At 36.9% G+C, this 20,764-nt stretch overlaps 1 protein-coding gene and 1 long non-coding RNA gene across 2 annotated transcripts in view; both read left to right on the forward strand.

The window, feature by feature from the left end:
* Positions 1–20,764, forward strand: part of LOC101884801 (uncharacterized) — a 177,623-nt gene that overhangs the window by 105,162 nt on the left and 51,697 nt on the right. The window lies entirely within an intron of this gene.
* LOC137489104 (uncharacterized) lies at positions 10,915–18,773 on the forward strand. The gene has a single exon (XM_068216881.2). It carries the CDS (start codon positions 12,325–12,327, stop codon positions 18,289–18,291), a length of 5,967 nt encoding a protein of 1,988 aa, XP_068072982.2. The 5' UTR covers positions 10,915–12,324; the 3' UTR covers positions 18,292–18,773.

Below are 20,764 nucleotides of genomic sequence, written 5' to 3' on the forward strand. Positions count from 1 at the left end.
GAAACGCAAGCTCTTGCGACAGGTTTTACAGTTCGATGCGTTGGAAAGTTCAAGCTTCATGAACACTGACCTGCAAAATCACATCACATGGCTGCGGGAGACCAATCGAAGATCAAAACATGACCTCTCTGTAGAGAAATTTAAAATATGGAGCAATCACTTGCTTTTTTAATGTCTAATCATCTCGTTTAATCCTGTCCCTTTTCGCAGCACCTTATAACAAAATTTTGCAAGCTCAAACTCTAGTGTGAAGTCTTGTTTGCCTGTAGTAGTGAGCATTTCAAAGCATTACTTTAGTATAACCGTTGTTTTAACCCCTTGTTTATGTGTGTTTTGCTGCTGCCTACCATGACCTTTTAGCTGCTACACCAACAACACTTTTTAGATTATCTGCATGCTACACTTTTTAATAAATTGGATCCTCCATGTGGATCCTCACCTCTGTTGCCACTGAATCATTACACATACTGAAATAAGCAACATCCTGTTCATATGGACTTTACTGCTATAGTATTTTGCAAAACAACTAATAAAATATTATGTACTATGTCATGGAGAAAATGAACTTATTTTAGAAATAACTTAGTTATTTGAAAATATTTATTAAAACTATTAGTTATTTTTTGCACAAAAAAAGCTATAAATGACAAAAAATTCAGACCTATAAAAAAATAAACATTATTATTTTATTGTATATCTCATCACCCCCCCAACACACATTTTTCTACTTACCCTTAACATTTAATATTAATAATACATGTATTATTATTTATCTTTAAAAGATTACTTATTATCTTTCATACAAGATGTTTACTCTAAATTGAATGTAAATTAGTTAATATCTTCATGACATTTACTGCAGTGCTATCCTTGTACCAGGGCTCATAGCCCTAATTAAATTCACATCTCATAAACTCTGGAAATTAAAATTCTGTCAGGTCTTAAACGCTCTTCATTTCCAGGGCTGACAAGTGTTGTGCCTCCTTCCAAATCCTCCTGCCAGTCACGTCGGCCTTTGGGCTTTGAGTGCGTCTCGGTCTGGCCACTTCATCATGCAAACACACACACACACACACACACACACACATACACTGGCTAATCTCTGAGCTCTTCAAATAATATCATCCTCATAAGCCACTGACAAGTCTGCTCACAATGTGAAGAAACCTCTCTGACAGAGCCAAACAATAAACAAAAACAGACAAAAAAAATATTTTTTTCTTTCATTTTTTTCTTCAAATCGTGTAATAAGTAATAATAAAACTGTCGTTACAAAAAAATTTAATGCATGTAATATATTAAATTGTGTGAGGTTTTGTGGAAGAATTTTTATGTTCACACACTGTAAAACAATTCTTGCTGCCTAAATTAAGTGGATTCAAATTAAGTTTTCTTATCATCTCAACCCACATCGTTCAAACTGACTAAAGCATTAAGTTAAACTTTAAATAGCTTAGTTTATTTGAAAACTGATTAACTTATTAAAATAAAAAATGTTGTCTGAGTTTTGGTAAATAATTATTACAGTGTATACATATGCAGTCTAACATATTTTTTCTGCATCAGCATTGAAAATTAATCCCAAGAAAACTTGCTTTGTAAAAATGGTTGACACTCAGACTAGAAGTCTGAGCGGGACAAATCACGTGAGGTTTTTTTCCACATCTGACCGATCCCTCTGTATATTCAGCCTTTGTTGATCAATTGCCCGCTTAGAATAATTTACTACCCCCGACCCAACCTTTTTTGCTAAAATTAGATCTGGTTTGCAAAATCTCACTTTTAAATTGCTACTAGAAAAAAGAGAGAACAGATAAAACTGTAGGTTGTGCTACAATTGTAGGCTAAATGTATGTTTTGTTTGCCGTTTGTGATGAGACATGAGTGGTTTTGTCACTGCTAAAGAGTAAAACTTTTTAAGTATTATCACTTGAAAAAGACTCTCATATATCAGACTTGCCTGATGTAGACAGAGCCGGCCCTGAACATTTGGGGGCTTTAAGCAGAATAATTTTGGGGCCCTACCTTGCTCTTATTAGTGTAGTAATACCATGGCATATCAGCCCACAATGGTTTTATTGCTTATTGTATACAGTCAATAAAACAGAAATGTTAAGCTTAATAATTTGCCACATTTCTTTTACTTACAATAAAAAAATAAAAAAAACAATTAACATCATACAATGCAAGGATTGATCCATAAATAAAGTAAATAAGCAAGTATTTATTGTTTATCCCTTGATTTATTTCCTAACTGGTGTCCAGATTTTTGAGATGCAAGTTTCAGAGATTAAACTAGGATTCATTCAATTAGGACAGCTTTTATAAGCATAATATATATATATATATATATATATATATATATATATATATCTATATATATATATATAGATATATATATATATATATATATATATATATATATATATATATATCTATATATATATATATATATATATATATATATATATATAGATATAGATATATATATATATATATATATATATATATATATATATACAGTCAATAAAACAGAAATGTTAAGCTTAATAATTTGCCACATTTCTTTTACTTACAATAAAAAAATAAAAAAAACAATTAACATCATACAATGCAAGGATTGATCCATAAATAAAGTAAATAAGCAAGTATTTATTGTTTATCCCTTGATTTATTTCCTAACTGGTGTCCAGATTTTTGAGATGCAAGTTTCAGAGATTAAACTAGGATTCATTCAATTAGGACAGCTTTTATAAGCATAATATATATATATATATATATATATATATATATATATATATATATATATATATATATATATATATATATATCTATATATATATATATATATATATATATATATATATATATATATATATATATCTATATATATATATATATATATATATATATATATATATATATATATATATAGATATATATATATATATATATATATATATATATATATATATATATATATATATCTATATATATAGATATATATATAGATATATATATATATATATATATATATATATATATATATATATATATATATATATATATATATCAATGTGCAATATATGCCAGTGAAAGACATTTCAGTAAAATTGCATTTCATTGAAATTCAAGCTTAAATTTTAAAAAGTAAAAAAAAAAAAAAGCTTTGTCTGTTAAACCAAGCAAAGATCAAAGATTTTAGACAAAGTTTATTAATTTGCAATTGCATATTTTCAATAAATGTGCCACTAGAGTATGTCTTTAACGTCATGTTTATTGCTACTTAAAAATGCTAAAAATTTGTCTCTTCCCATCATCATTTTCTGCTTCTCCTCCCGAAGAATAGATTCGTTTTATTTTTACGGGCCAATTTTCTAAACTAAAAATCAGGTGAGGGACAGGAAATACAGCAAAGGCCATGGCTGGCTGTGTCTGTGCGCAGATTCATTTTCATTTGGTGACCATCTGTCTTGCAAGTTACCTTCAAAGAATAAACTCGAAACCGTGAGAACAGAACGCATAAATGACGTAAATTCAATGACGATTTAATTATTTTATATACATCTTTGTTTCTTTATTGTGAATATATATATATATATATATATATATATATATATATCAACACAATCTCACGGCAATTCGTAACTTTTTCATTTAGTGGCTAATTCGTATGAATTCGTACGATCTAATTCGTACAATTTAGTACGATTTGCTTATCCCCCAATGACGGTTGGGGTTAGGGGTGGGGTCAGGTGCCACGCCTCCTTTTTAAAATCGTACCATTTCGTACGACTGAACTCGTACGAATTCGTACGAATTAGCCACTAAACTGGCAAAACGTAAAATACTTACGTTTTCTCGTGAGATCAGGCTGTATATATATATATATATATATATATATATTTATGTGCTAAAGCACTGTCAGTAAAGATCATTTTAACAATGCAAATAAAAACGATTTCAGCAAGCAAATGGCTCAGACCACTAGCGCGTGGTGGGGGCCCCTAGTAGCGGCAGGGCCCTAAGCAGCCACTTAGTTCGCTTATAGGGAGGGCCGGCTGTAGGTTTCCTAACAGTAACTCATCTTCACCTTGCTTCATCTTGATCTTCCATGTTGGTAAATGCTCTGTACCTGTGCTCAACAATTAGGAAATCACAGATACGCTGTTTTGAAATAACGTTGGGACTTGGGAATGCTGTATTGTTAGCCCGCCCGCTCCTGTTTAATTACACTACACAGAGTTACTGACTGCTACCACGTTTTATTCTAAAATTTAATCCCACGCCCCAAGAAATCTGATTGGGAATGCAGACCTTTAACTCAGAACCAGTCAAACTTCTTTTGGGTCACAACCCCACCAGTTGAGAAACCCTTTATAGGGCACTCATCAAAATGCTCATTGGAAAAACTCTGATGTGTCACTGGAAGTCATTAAAAAACTTTCATGACTTAAAAAATGCATTATAGCTAATGTCAATAAAGTTACAATATATAATTCGTCACCTGCTTTGCTCCGGTGTGATAATAATGTGCCATACGCTCTCTGTGATCCCACATTGTTATTCCAAAATAGACCCAGTTGCTAACATTTGCACTTCGTTATTCAAAAGGATACTTTATATTCCATGAAAAAACATGTCCATCCCAAATGGCTTGGCAGCTTGAGAATGAAGACACAGACTGAATCCAGACCCACGGCAGCAACTGTTGCACCCGATCTTACGACCTCTAGAACTCCATTCATTTGCTGCTGAAATAATCTTTATCTATCAGTAAAAATAATATAGTATGTTCAGTTTTTCATTTGGTAGTATTGCTGGATGATGATTATTACATTTAATAGAGCGGATCTTGGCAGAGTGGAATGTTTTTGGCAAGTTTCTTCTGTATGTAGTGTTCTGGCTGGCTCTCTATAGTTGCTTACTGTCAATTTATTAAAGGGATAGTTTAGCTAAAATGTTAAAAAATACTTGGCATTTGTTCAATCTCATGTGGTTCCATGTTATTATTTTCTAATTTTCTGTTGAACACTATATAATTATAAAATCAAAGCAAAAAATAAAGGTTTGTGACACCATTAGCATAGAATTAAATAAATTAGATGCAATTGCTTATCTCTCCTGATTTGAACATTCATTGAAACATTTGGGGTAATGTAAGTACACAAAATATATAACACAGTTCTACTGGTTTTCATATATATATATATATATTCATCCATATTTTGCCCTTAATATGCAAATGTTTCGATATATTACAGTCAGTCTTTTTTTAATGCTAATAGACATCCAGTAGCTTTAAAGGGCCATGACACCCCCCACTTTCGGTTGAAGTCTACTTCAGAATTTTTTCAAAAGATGCATGATTAATGGGCGTGGAGCTCCGCGAGCATCGGGCAGGAGTGGGCGTAGCCACAAGGGGAGAACTTAAGCGAACAACTGTTGTTGTCAGTTAGCTCACAAAATGAGACAAACCGTGAGGAGACGCTTGAGTTTATAGTTCACAAAGTTAAAATGCAAAGAAATGAACAGTGATTTAATGCCCTGCAACATTTGTTATTCGTTATTTCATATACACATAACCACAATTTATATCATTATAAAGATAAATGTGTTTATGTAAACCCTTACCAAAGACTTCTCCCTCAATCCCCGTATCCAGCAGACTCAGTGCAGCAGGTCTCCTGACCTGTCTATTTTAACCATTAGCCCTGCTGGTAATCTGGAGGATTTAGGCGAACACAGCAGCACAGGGATGTGTCTGAATGTGAACGAACTCCTGATAAAAGACAGCGTCCGCCATTCTCTAATTCTCGTGCTGCTCTCCCGACAAAAATGCTTGCAACACACACACAGCTTTGCTGTATGATCGGCCCTGACAAGATCGCGGGGGAACACATGCAACAAACCCCGTGGATCATGGAAACAAACACATATGAGCCTTCATGAACTGTCGGTCTGTGTCTCACAGCTCGGGCTTGACTCTGGCAGGTGTGATGAATAATTAAGCAGCCGGCTCTTCTCATGGGATAAGAAAACTCCGCTTTGAATAATAATGAGAAACCGACGCGTCATCATTGCTCTTGCAGTACTGCGCTACGTCGCCGATTTTGATTCCGCCCCAAAAATCATTTTAAACCCGGAAGCTGAAATTAGCTGACAAAAGCTCAAAATTATCCAGTTTTCCCCACAATTAAAGCTGACAGGTGCTAACATTGTCTTAACTGATGCTCAACACACACACATCTGTTAATATAAAAAAAAAGTTCTCCAGGGTGTCCTGAACCTTTAAACAGCATGCAGTGAACGTGTACAAGTGTTTTACATTTATTGGTTTGTATAATTGCAATTTGAGACCCTGATCTCTGCATCTGTTGTAAACTCTCAAGGTAACTATTTTATCATTATTAATGAAGTGTGAATATTTCATACAAAGCATGAAGATTTGTTCTAGTTCTACTTGAATTGCGGTGCGCACGTGAGCATTTTGGAAAGATGTTTTTAACTAGGTGTAAATTGCCTGGAAAATGCGAGTGCATCACGTGTTTGCGGCTTGCACACCATGTGCGCATCGTTCTTTATTTGCCCTAAATTGCACACCTCGATTTGAAATAACAAACTTACACCCTAAGCTTTTTGGCATTCCTTTCAAGGCGCGCAATCTGCAGACACATTTTAATAAAACTATATCGCTTCATACAGAAACTACATACCAAACAATTGTTTAATCATTATTGACAATGATGTTCGATCAATAAATACCTAATAAATACCACCCAGCCCTATTTTAAACTAATAAAAATTTAAATAAATCACTTTTTCAAACTTTTCAATGGTAAACATAGTTGGGAGATAGATCACAATCCCATAATGCAATTCAAAAGCATAAATACATGAGTGAAAAGGAATACATGAATCACAAAATATATAAAACTGCTAACTTATGGATATTTTTTTACAGTGTATGATCAAGACTTTTAAGCAAAAATGTTGGTCCTACATCATCTTAGCAGCTTGATTTCACATGGAAGCGAAACAAAAGCAAATTGTCTGTGACTGAAAGTTAAATACACGCCTTAGAGAAGTGAGAGAGGCCGCAAGAAGGAAGCAATTTCCAATTACTTAGCAATTCGCAGATAAAGCGTATTCCCTGTTAAGCACGGCTTACACGGCTTCAAATAGACTGTAGTCCATCCTCATTTAAAAGTGTACAATAATATAGATAGCAACTGATCTGGAAATTCATAGAGTTTCCATTAATTTCTTAGTGCCCTGCAGCATGCTCATTACACTCATAAATAGTGTAAATCTCATTTAAAGCATGACTGCTGTAGGTGCACCTATCCATGCATATAATTTCCATTCGTACTCGGATGAACAGTGTCGCCCACATCTCCCTGTCTGGCACAGCGCGGAAAATGTGTATGCAAGCTCTGCTTAAATAGGAGCAAACAGAGACTGCATTTACATTTCAATTTGGCAGCGGGACACAGAAAGTTTTTGCAATCTCTCTCTCTCTTCCTGCAGGGTTCAAGATAATTATAGATGGATTCAATGCTTCCTCTCTCTCTCTCTGAGAAAAAAAATAAAAATAAAATAAAACATCCAAGCTTTTACGCTACCAAAAAGGTAATCTAGAAATAAGGTCATGGCCGATTGGACATCACCTTAACGCATAACAAGGGAGCAGCAAATGCCAGAAATGATGTAGCTCAGAGATTAAAACAGGACTGTTGTTAAAGTGTGAAACAAAATGATATGCCAGTTGGGTTAGTTTAATTTAATATAGAATTTTAAGACAGTGGAAAACAAGTAATACTCTGTTAAGTCAGAATTATAATCCCTCTGTATATTTCCCCCAATTTATGTTTAACGGAAAGAAGATTTTTAAACACATTTCTAAACATTATAGTTTTTATAACTTATTTTTAATAACTGATTTATTTTATCTGTGCCATGATGACAGAACATAATATTTGTGTAAACATTTTTTCAAGATAGTATTCAGCTAAATTTAAAGGTTTAACTAGGTTAATTACAGTAGGTTAACTAAGCGAGTTAGGGTAATTATTAGACAAGTTATTGTATAACGATGGTTTGTTCTGAAGACAATCGAAAAATATATAGCTTAAAGGGTCTAATAATATTAACATTAAAATGGATTAAAAAAACTGCTTTTATTCTAGCCAAAATGAAACAAGTAAGACTTTCTCCAGAAGAAAAAAAATGATCAGACATACTGTCAAATTTTTTTTTGGAAGAATCATTTGGGAAAATTTAAAAAAGAAAAAAAACATCACATATATAATTTATTTATTTTTTATTTATTTAGTTTTTATTTAATTATTTATTTTTGTTTCATATATATATATATATATATATATATATATATATATATATATATATATATATATATATATATATACACACACACACACACACACACACACACACACACACACACACACACACACACACACATACACACAAATATTTCATATTTGGAGTACGAAAGATTTTAAGCTTCACTAATATATAGTGTACTTTATGCACAGAAAAATGCAGTTCCATTTTATCTTATTGTTTTTTTTCTATTTTCCATTAGTCAAGTTAGTTAAAGCAATTTATTTAAATAGCATTTTATACAATATATTTTTTTTAAACTGAGTTTCTCAGGTGCTTCACATTAATAAATTAGAAAATCAACAAAATGTGTGTGCCAATAAAAAAATCTTTCTTGAGTGGATTATTAATTATTATTACTAAGATTATTGGCAGGACCAAAATAAACAATTTCTTTTTTTTAAATGCCTTTGCAATTGACTTTCTGGATCGAAAGCATTTATGCACTTCTAAGCTGCAATTACTAGGGAGAATTTTTTACATTATCTGCACAGACAGTTTTCTGTTTGTGCATACCTGTTATACATTCCACATGAGTTGCTTAGCCCACAATATGAATGGTGAGATGGATCAACAGATTGATGGAAAATAAAATAAGCCACATTTTCCTGCAGCTCAACCTACAGTAATAGGAACAAAGGATTATTTGATTGTGTCTTGTTCCTAGGCCAAATATATATATAGAAAAAAAAGTTTTGTTTTCATGCTGTAAATAAGAATATAAATGATGTCTTTTTTTTCTCAAAACAATAATCCAGTGAGGTGTGCAATGTAATCTTGATTGCAGTTTGAAATGTGTTTACATTTACTTCCGAGCAGCATGGTGGCTTAGTGGTTGGCACTGTCGCTTCACATCAAGAAGGTCTCTAGTTTGAGTCCCAGCTGGGCCAGTTGGCATTTCTTTGTGGAATTTGCATGTTTCCTCCGGGTGCTCCAGTTTCCCCCACAGCCCAAAAACCTGCGCTATAGGTGAATTGTATTAACTAAATTGGCCGTGTGTATGTGAGAGTGTGTGGGTGTTTTCTGGGTTGTGGCAGGAAGGACATTCGCTGTGTAAAACAAATGCCTGAATAGTTTGGTTCATTCCGCTGTGACAACCCCTAATAAATAAGGGACTATGAATGAATAAAATAAAATAAGTTATTTCGTCACTGGCAGATTTTTTAGCTTGGTTTTAAGGAAAAAATTTATTTAATATTGACTTCTTATTCTGAAAAAAAAAACAGTATTTTGATTCGTCTAGAAAAAACTTTTTAGTTTGAGATTTTTATAACATTTGTAGACAAAAACTTAAGTTAAAAGACATTCTTGCAGTTGACACAAAGCTATCTTCTGGATTTAGATCATGTGTTTGTATATAGGGTGAAAGTTGTATAAACATCTTTTATGATCCCTTGGTATCATTTTTTTTAAGCTTGAAAGCTATTGTCTTTGCTTTCAAAAAAGACATCAGTTTTCCTTCAAAACGTCCACAGAAGTAAGTTACTCAGGTCTGGAATGACGTGAGGTAAAGTAAATGATGTGTTATTCCTTGAAGTGCATTGATTCAGCTGTGGAGAACATCCCATTTTATCTCTCAGCTTGACACAATCAGAGCAATCGCCTTTAGGATTGAAGAGTCCCGCATATGAATAAGCATCTCTGTTTATGTGCAGGAGGTGTTTGCTGTGCTATATTGAGAATGCAAAGTGCCTTTCAGGAGCGACGGGCCACTTGGGGAGAGAAAAGTTTGTGTACTTTTATATTTGAAGTACAGTTGAAGTCAGAATTATTAGCTCCACTGAATTATTAGCGTCCCTGTTTATTTTTTCCCCAATTTCTGTTTAATGGAGGGAAGATTGTTTCAGCACATTTTTCTAAGCATAATAGTTGTATTAACTTATTTCTAATAACTGATTTATTTTATCTTTGCCATGATGACAGTAAATAATATTTTACTTGATATTTTTCAAGACACTTCTATACAGCTTAAAGTAACATTTAAAGGCTTAACTAGGTTAATAAGGTGAACTAGGCAGGTTGGGGTAATTAGTCAAGATATTGTATAACGATGGTTTGTTCTGTAGACTTTGTTCTGTAAAAAATTAGCTTAAGGGGCTAATAATTTTGTCCCAAAAATAGTTTTTAAAAAATTAATGTAGCCCTTATTAAAAAAGAGCTTACTTAAACCCACTTGCACCTAAAAGCAGAGCATAATATATTTTTATACATAGAAATATACAGAGATTATAATTATATTTTTCATATTATGGTAATCTAATAGATAGATAATATTAACAGACCACTATTCTGTTAAGAAAATGCATTTTAGTATGCATACTATTATAGGAGTTATATGGTATGTTTCCCTTTAAGTAACTCGTTCGCTACATTTCAGTGTTTGGTTGATTTGCACTTGGGTGAAAATGTGCTTTTTGCTATCAAGTTTGTGTGTTAATACCTGATTGGGTCTATACCAATTAGTCCCCGCCTCTCTTATAGGTGAATAAGCTATTATTGGTTTATCGTGAGAGCTGAGGAGAAGATCGAGAGAACGAGACCGCAGAGGCTTGTCTCTGAGAGAAACTTAAGTGTTATAACTGCAAATCGTGAGTTATATACAGTCTATATTGATTTAAAGTGTTCTAAAGCTGTTTAAGAACCTTAGTGTATGCATTAAGTGTTATAATTGCGAGTATATGGAGACCGTTTGCGAGCTGAAGACATTGACGCTCGTGTGAGACCATATCCTCGTGTTTTAGCTGTCTGCTACACTAGACTGACGCAGTGTTTTAGCGAGTGAACTGTTAAGAGAGTGAAGCTCGTTCAGGAGGACAGATTCATTGCATCGGCGGGAGTGTTCATGCTGTGTGCTGACGCTGCATCGGACTGACGGTTCGCGGTGGGGAACATCGATCGCGGGACAGACGGCATCGCGCGGAACGGACGGACATCGATCGCGGGACGGACGACGATCGTGACGGTTGCCGGAACGCCAGGTACATTTACAGTGTTTTCTTTTTGCTCTTTTAAGAGTGAAGAGGCCATTTTGCAGTTTCAAAGGCCACTACGCACCCGAGCAATATAACAGGCCTGCATCGAGGGTGGGTGAGACTGTGTGTGTGTGTGTGTGTGTGAGAGTGGGCCCACTTTCAATAATATTTCAGTGTTGCAAAAGTGTTTATTTGCGGTTAACGCTTACAAAAGAGTGAAAAAGGTGTTATTTCTATATTTTTTTTAGAGAATATTTGCTTTGATATTCTATAATCTAAGATACGAATGCACTAAATAATTGTGAGTAATCTAAATCATTCAAGGGTGAATTTACAGTTTTAGTAAGGGAGCGTCTAAAAAGTGCATCAAGTCACAAAAGTGTAAAATGCTTATTGCTTAAGTGATTGGGGTCCAGTTGTTGGATACTCATACTGTGTGTTTATTGAAGGTTAATAACTGTTTCTCTTTGCAATTAGTGTTTTATCTATTGTGTATTGATATAAGGTTGTATTAATAATTCATATCTTATTATAAATAGTATTATAATTATATTTATACCTATAATATCACCTATATAAATAACAAATACATCTATACTCATCTTTATTTTATTTTGTTTATAAATAAATTTCTATTTGTTTATAACTTAATTTATTTTGCTTACTTATTCATTGAAGTTCTCTAAAAGTGGTATCTGATTAGGGGGAGTGAAATAATAGTCGAGAGGCTAAACTGTAGGAATCCGGTGCTCCACCCTATAGAGCTTAGGTCAGGACAAAGCCTAAGAGGGCAGGGGGCGCTACACAAATTGGGGGCTCGTCCGGGATACACTCTCACCTTTTCCTGATACACTAAGAAGAGTAAATTAAACATCTTAATACACGTTAAGAACACTGAAGGGGAAAAACTGACACCATCCTGTAACTAACTGATTATTATTGAGAAATGTCTTTCAGAAGTGACCCACAACTGCAGAGTGAACTTCTTGAGTGGTGCAGAGAAGCAGTAATCGACCCAGCTCATGCGTTGTTGCTGACAGGAGTACCACAAAACACTGAGACTGCTTGCATTGAAAAAGTGGCCGAGAGTGTGAAGCTTTTTGGACGAGTACGGGTTCGAGACTCAAAGTGTGGAGCCACTCCGACAACTCTGTTAGTGCTGTGTGAATGCAGAGAAGTTGTAGATCCCACTAATTGCCCTGAGGAATTGCATCCTACAGATGGTGAGGAAGCCTGGATGATTATCTTAGCTACGGAAAGAGAATCAGCTCATGTTGCTCCAGCAGAGTTTGCTGACAAGCTCTCCAAGTTTCTGAAGGATGAAGGCAAGTCTATGACTGATGTACATGCTCTATTTTCTCCACAGAGTGCAAATCCCAGTTCACCTGAGTCAATAATTCGTGCAGTGGGTGAAATTCTTGAAAAAACAGTAAGACCATCGAGTGATGGAAGTGCCTACCGTCGTTTACGTACCTTCTCTGGTATTGTTCCAACCCCTGTAGGAGAAGAAACTATGGATCACTGGATTGAACAAGCTAAGTTGATGATATCTGAATGTGAGTGCTCTGAAAAGGAGAAACGGAGAAGAATTGTGGAAAGTTTAAAGGGACCAGCCCTGGAAATCATTAAAGCTGTCCGTATGTCATGTCCGGATGCTGAAGCGGTGAAATATGTGGAAGCTCTGGAAAGTACTTTTGGATCTTCTGAGTCTGGAGAAGACTTATACTTTGCTTTTCGGCTTCTTAGACAGTTTCCTGGTGAGTCACTTTCTGCTTTTCTGAGAAGAATGGAGAAATCACTGACTAAAGTCATCCAAAAAGGGGGACTGACTTCTGCTAATGCTGATAAGGCTAGAGTAGAGCAATTGATTCGAGGAGCTGTTGAATCTGACATGATGCTATTGCAGTTGCGATTAAGGGAGCGGAAAGAAAATCCACCAACTTTCCTGAGTCTGTTAAATGAGGTTCGTGAGGCTGAGGAGATAGAAGCCACTCGACGCAAGATAACTGCTACTGCAAAGCCCATACACTTGCAGGAAGAAAGCATTTGTCCCACTGTTGTACATGAACTTAAAGCAGAAATTCAAGAATTGAGGGCTCAGATAAAAAGTGATCGTTCAAATATTGCTTCATCCATGATGATCGAGAACAGAGTGAAATCACGCCAATTAAGCCCCACAGACTCAAAGGAAGTAGTCAAAGAGACTGAGGTTCAGGTGTTGAAAAAACAAGTACAGCAGTTACAACAACAGCTAGCCATAATGAGTGTTGGTCAAAGTAATTCAACAAGCCATGCCCAGTTACCACAAACCCCTGTTTCAAGTTCATCGCGACACCAGCTTTCAAAACCCAAAGCTGACTACTTTTGTTACCGATGTGGTGAAGAGGGACACATCGCAACTAAATGTAACGCCCCTGAAAATGCCACTCTTGTTATCAACAAGCTAGTACGTTCCTTAAAAAGGGCTAAAGGAACAAAGAGTGATCCGAACAGCCATGCTGAAGATAGAGCTTGTTTTTCAAAAAAGAGCCAGATACACAGCTGTGAGTCAAAGGGTCTTCCCAAGGGTTTAGTTGGACCAGCGTCTACCATTGCAGTGAAAGTAGGAGGACATCCATGCTATGCTCTTTGGGACAGCGGGTCTCAAGTCACTATTGTTTTCGACTCCTGGTATTCTGAACACCTGTCAAATGTGCCCATACTTCCTCTTTCTGGCCTATCCATCTGGGGCCTAAGTTCATCCAATTATCCCTATAAAGGATACATTGTAGTTGATGTCACATTCCCTGTTGCTCTTACTGGTGCAGAAGAAACAGTCACTATCCTTGCTTTAGTCTGCCCAGACCCTAAAGGACCTCAGCAGTTTCCATTAATCATCGGAACCAATGCTAGCTTCATCCAGCGAATGACAAATGGTGAAGGTACTAATATCACACGCAGTGCCCACTCACTCAGAATTCAAACACACCTGGACACCACATCTTTTGCTGTCGACCAACCTGAGGGCCAAGTGAGATGGAAAGGCCCAGGTATGCTTAATGTCCCATCACAAGGTGAGCGATATGCTTCATGCAAAATTGAGTCTGACAAACCTTTGAGAAAAGACATCTTTCTCATTGAAACCTCTCCTGTTGATTCCCTTCCTGCTGGACTGCTTGTTTCCCCTGTCGTTTTTTCTTCATCAGCAGTGGATGTAAACAATTTCAGGATCTTGATTCAAAATGAGACCAGCAAAGAACTCTCAGTTCCTCCAGGGACTGTAGTTGCTCAAATATTCCCTACAGATACAGTCACTGTTGCTCATGGAGTTACAGAGTCTAACGATCAGATTAATCCTGACGTGTTTAACTTTGGTGATTCGAACATACCTACAGCTTGGGAGAAAAGATTACGCTTGAAGCTGGCTGAGCGAAAGAATGTGTTTTCGACACAGGAATGGGATGTAGGCTTGGCTAAAGGAGTCACCCATCAAATTAGACTGCATGATCCTCACCCATTCAGAGAGCGTTCAAGGCGCATTGCCCCAGCCGATATCGATGATGTCAGAAGGCATCTGAAAGATCTTCTAGCTGCTGATATCATTGAGGAGTCCAGAAGCCCATATGCATCGCCTATAGTAATAGTGCGCAAAAAGAGTGGTGCTGTGAGAATGTGCATTGATTACCGGACTCTAAACAGTCGCACTACACCCGATCAATATGTCACCCCTCGCATTGATGATGCATTAGACTGCCTAGCGGGAAGCAAATGGTTTTCAGTTTTGGATTTGCGAAGCGGCTATTACCAAATTGCGATGGCTGAGGAAGACAAAGAAAAAACTGCATTTATTTGCCCACTGGGGTTCTACCAGTTTCAACGTATGCCACAAGGAATCACTGGGGCCCCAGCGACGTTTCAAAGATTAATGGAGAAAGTAGTAGGAGATATGCATCTATTACAAGTGATTGTCTATCTCGATGACCTCATTGTCTTTGGAAGCACACTGGAAGAGCATGAGGAGCGATTGATGAAAGTCCTCGACCGACTGGAGGAATGGGGGCTGAAAGTGTCTATCGACAAGTGCCAGTTCTGTCAGCCAAAAGTCAAGTATGTGGGACACATTGTTTCTGCTGCAGGAATAGCTCCAGACCCCGAGAAAGTTGCTGCGGTGACTCAGTGGAAAGAGCCTACTGACCTGAAATCTTTAAGATCTTTCCTGGGATTTTGTGGATTTTACCGCCGTTTCGTTAAGAATTACTCCTCCATTGTAAGACCTCTGACAGAGTTAACGAAAGGTTACCCACCTGCAAAAGGAAAGAGTAAGGTGGAAGGAAAGAAGTACTTCAAGGAGACTGATCAATTTGGTGAGCGTTGGGACAACGCCTGTAAACAAGCTTTTCAAGAGATAATCAAGTGTTTAACTCAGGCACCTGTACTTGCCTTTGCTGATCCATCCCTACCATACGTACTCCACATTGATGCAAGTCTGAGCGGGATTGGTGCTGTGCTGAATCAAGAACACTCTGATGGACTTCGACCAGTTGCTTTTGCTAGCAGAAAGTTGAGTGCTTCAGAACAGAGATATCACATACACCAGCTAGAGTTCCTTGCATTAAAGTGGGCTGTTGTAGACAAGTTTCACGATTACCTGTACGGAGTTCCATTTGTCGTGAGAACTGATAACAATCCTCTAACTTACGTACTGACAAGTGCAAAGTTGAATGCAACTGGTCATAGATGGCTAGCAGCCTTGGCAACATATAACTTCAGCCTGCAGTATAAGCCAGGCAAACACAACATTGATGCTGACGTGCTTTCCCGTTATCCTGCGGAACCTGCCACTTCCTTCTCTTGGACTGAAATTCCACAGTCTGGAGTAAAAGCTATTTGTCAGTTGTCCAACTTGTCTTGGAGTGATGAAAAGTCCAGACTGATAGACCAGTTAGGCGTTTCACCTGGTAGCATCCCCGCTGTTTACTCTTGTCCTGCGTTGCTTGATGTTTGTCATCTAGAGCAGTTGACTCATGCTGACCTAAAATTGTCACAAGAACAGGATCCTGTTATTGGCAAAGTAAAACAAGACATTGCACGAAACAAGCCACTCACCCCTATAAAAGGTTCTGATCCTACCCTCACTCTCCTGCAACGCCAAGGTCCCAAACTTGTCATTCGAAATAATCTGTTGTACAGAGTCACCAAAAACCAAAGTGGAAAAGAGAAAGTTCAACTAGTGTTGCCAGAGAAATACCATTTAACAGTGCTGCGGTCTCTGCATGATGATTCTGGTCACCTAGGAGTAGAGAAGACCACAGAGTTACTGAGAGATCGTTTTTACTGGCCACGTATGACCAGTGACATTGAGCAATACATAAAAAATTGTGGTCGTTGTATTACACGCAAGACCTTACCTCAAAAGTCTGCCCCATTAAGCCACATTACCAGCAGTGGTCCACTAGACTTGGTTTGTATCGACTTCTTGTCCCTTGAGCCTGATAGTAAGGGTATTGCTAATGTGCTAGTAATAACTGACCACTTCACCCGCTATGCACAAGCATTTCCTACTAAAGACCAGCGAGCTGTGACAGTTGCCAAAGTGTTGGTAGAAAAGTTTTTTGTTCATTACGGATTGCCCTCACGCATTCATTCCGATCAAGGAAGAGACTTTGAAAGCCGATTGATACAAGAACTTCTGGGAATGTTGGGGATCCGCAAATCACGGACCACACCTTACCACCCACAAGGTGACCCACAGCCAGAACGCTTTAACCGTACCCTTCTGTCAATGCTAGGTACTCTGGAGCCAGCCCAAAAAAGTAAGTGGAGTCAACACATCACTCAGCTTGTACACGCTTATAATTGTACAAAAAACGAGGCAACAGGCTACTCCCCTTATCAGTTGCTTTTTGGAAGAGAGGCTCGTCTGCCCATAGACATATGTTTTGGCATTTCCCCTGCTGGTGAGAAAGGAGTGACTCATCTGCAATATGTTGAGAAAATGAAAGCTGAACTGCAACAAGCATATCAGCTGGCGGCTGAGACTTCGTTGAAGGCTCATCAAAGAAACAAGAAGCTCTATGACACAAGAGTGAAACCTCAACTGTTGACTGTTGGAGACAGAGTGCTTATTCGAAATCTTGCTGTAAAAGGAAAGAACAAACTCCAGGACAGATGGAATTCCTTACCATATGTGGTTGTGGAGAAGTTTAAAGACTTACCGGTCTATAAACTGAGGCCTGAGCGTGGAATGGGAGCAATAAGGACAATGCATCGAGACCACTTGTTACCTGTTGGAGAGAATGTGAGATTCAGTAAGCCGAATGCCTCCAATCCCTCAACACAGTTACCTGTAACAAGAGCACAATCAGGAAAAAGAGTACAAAAGGAAAAGAAAGTTGAAAATGTTGAGCAAGTAAGAGGTGAAACCCATGAGACATCTGAGAGTGAGGATGACAACCTTTGTTATTACTACCCAAAGTTAATTCCTGCTCTGAGAACTCTGCCAACACCTCAAATTGCTGTGGAACCTGAAATACCTGCTGAATATGGTCCAGAACTGAATTCAGAGTGTGAAGTGAGAAATGATACAGTGGAGGAGGAGGCGAGAGAGGTTCTCAATCAGCCTGCTGAAGCTGTGGATGATCAAGGTGTAGGAGACAATGACCACAGAAATGTTCCCAAACCGGGGTCTGAACCTGCTGTGTGTCGTAAGTCTACGAGAGAAGTGAAACCAGTGATAAAACTGAGTTATGATGATTTGGGCCGACCCACTGATAAACCATTAACCATGGTTCACCGAGGGATGGTAGTACACATTGAAGATTTGTCAAAGACCCGAAAGAGCTGCAACACAGTTTGGTGTCACCCCATGGCTCAGTGTTCCCAGTGTGTCCCTACAGCCCCTGGCCCTATTGTCAGAACAGTAATTCAATTTTAAATGTCTCATGAGGGCATGAGAAGTTTAGAAGGGGGAGGATGTAGCCCTTATTAAAAAAGAGCTTACTTAAACCCACTTGCACCTAAAAGCAGAGCATAATATATTTTTATACATAGAAATATACAGAGATTATAATTATATTTTTCATATTATGGTAATCTAATAGATAGATAATATTAACAGACCACTATTCTGTTAAGAAAATGCATTTTAGTATGCATACTATTATAGGAGTTATATGGTATGTTTCCCTTTAAGTAACTCGTTCGCTACATTTCAGTGTTTGGTTGATTTGCACTTGGGTGAAAATGTGCTTTTTGCTATCAAGTTTGTGTGTTAATACCTGATTGGGTCTATACCAATTAGTCCCCGCCTCTCTTATAGGTGAATAAGCTATTATTGGTTTATCGTGAGAGCTGAGGAGAAGATCGAGAGAACGAGACCGCAGAGGCTTGTCTCTGAGAGAAACTTAAGTGTTATAACTGCAAATCGTGAGTTATATACAGTCTATATTGATTTAAAGTGTTCTAAAGCTGTTTAAGAACCTTAGTGTATGCATTAAGTGTTATAATTGCGAGTATATGGAGACCGTTTGCGAGCTGAAGACATTGACGCTCGTGTGAGACCATATCCTCGTGTTTTAGCTGTCTGCTACACTAGACTGACGCAGTGTTTTAGCGAGTGAACTGTTAAGAGAGTGAAGCTCGTTCAGGTACATTTACAGTGTTTTCTTTTTGCTCTTTTAAGAGTGAAGAGGCCATTTTGCAGTTTCAAAGGCCACTACGCACCCGAGCAACATAACAGGCCTGCATCGAGGGTGGGTGAGACTGTGTGTGTGTGTGTGTGTGTGAGAGTGGGCCCACTTTCAATAATATTTCAGTGTTGCAAAAGTGTTTATTTGCTGTTAACGCTTACAAAAGAGTGAAAAAGGTGTTATTTCTATATTTTTTTTAGAGAATATTTGCTTTGATATTCTATAATCTAAGATACGAATGCACTAAATAATTGTGAGTAATCTAAATCATTCAAGGGTGAATTTACAGTTTTAGTAAGGGAGCGTCTAAAAAGTGCATCAAGTCACAAAAGTGTAAAATGCTTATTGCTTAAGTGATTGGGGTCCAGTTGTTGGATACTCATACTGTGTGTTTATTGAAGGTTAATAACTGTTTCTCTTTGCAATTAGTGTTTTATCTATTGTGTATTGATATAAGGTTGTATTAATAATTCATATCTTATTATAAATAGTATTATAATTATATTTATACCTATAATATCACCTATATAAATAACAAATACATCTATACTCATCTTTATTTTATTTTGTTTATAAATAAATTTCTATTTGTTTATAACTTAATTTGTTTTGCTTACTTATTCATTGAAGTTCTCTAAAAGTGGTATCTGATTAGGGGGAGTGAAATAATAGTCGAGAGGCTAAACTGTAGGAATCCGGTGCTCCACCCTATAGAGCTTAGGTCAGGACAAAGCCTAAGAGGGCAGGGGGCGCTACATTAATAACTGCTTTTATTCTAGCCAAAATAAAACAAATAAGACTTTTTCCAAAAGAAATATTTTCAGACATACTGTAAAAATTTCATTGCTCTGTTAAACATCATTTGGGAAATATTTAAAAAAAGAAAATAAAAATCAAAAGGGGGCTAATAATTCTGACTTCAACTGTAATTGTAGTAGCAAACAGTGTGTGTATAAGAAGGTGTCTGGTGCATATGGAGAGGAAAGAGTGTGTTTCTGTCAGGTGGTTTATCAAGCCCACTAACCTGCATGAAGCAGATTCAGAATTGCACATTTGTTTTCCCCCGTAACTGAAAATTTTAAATGGAAAAATATTTCAGTTTATTGAAAAATATTTGTTGCCATTTGATGATCGAGTTGCCATTTAGTCATCGAACAGTGAGTTTTTTCCCCTAATAATTTTGCGCTGTTTGAAAATTTATTTAAGGCCTTCAGTGTTATAAAGGATAACAAGATTAGTACAAGACAAGTTAGTAGCCGAATTAGCCAATACATATAAATAAATAAAAAATCCTTTGTACATAAATGTTGATTCATACATTAATTTTCCTTCGACTTAGTCTCTATTTCAAAGGTCACCACAGTGGAATGAACTGACAACTATTCCAGCATATGTTTAACGCAGTGGATACCATTCCAGCCGCAGCCCAGTATTGGGAAACACCCATACACACTCATTCACGCACATACACACTCATACACTATGGCCCGTTAGCTTATTCAATTCACCTGTACCACATGTCTTTGGACTGTGGGGTAAACCGGAGCACCTGGAGGAAACCCATGCAAACTCCACACTAAAATGCCAACTGACCAGCGACACATCATTAAGTGTATTTGTCTGTTTAAAAACACACTTTAATCTTAAAGCGTTCAATTTCGCTCATCTTCAAATCGCTTGTGCAGAAGCTGATCTGAGAACAGTGTGTTTATACGGAGC

This window comes from Danio rerio, chromosome 23, assembly GCF_049306965.1.
Source record: "Danio rerio strain Tuebingen ecotype United States chromosome 23, GRCz12tu, whole genome shotgun sequence".
NCBI lineage: Eukaryota > Metazoa > Chordata > Actinopteri > Cypriniformes > Danionidae > Danio > Danio rerio.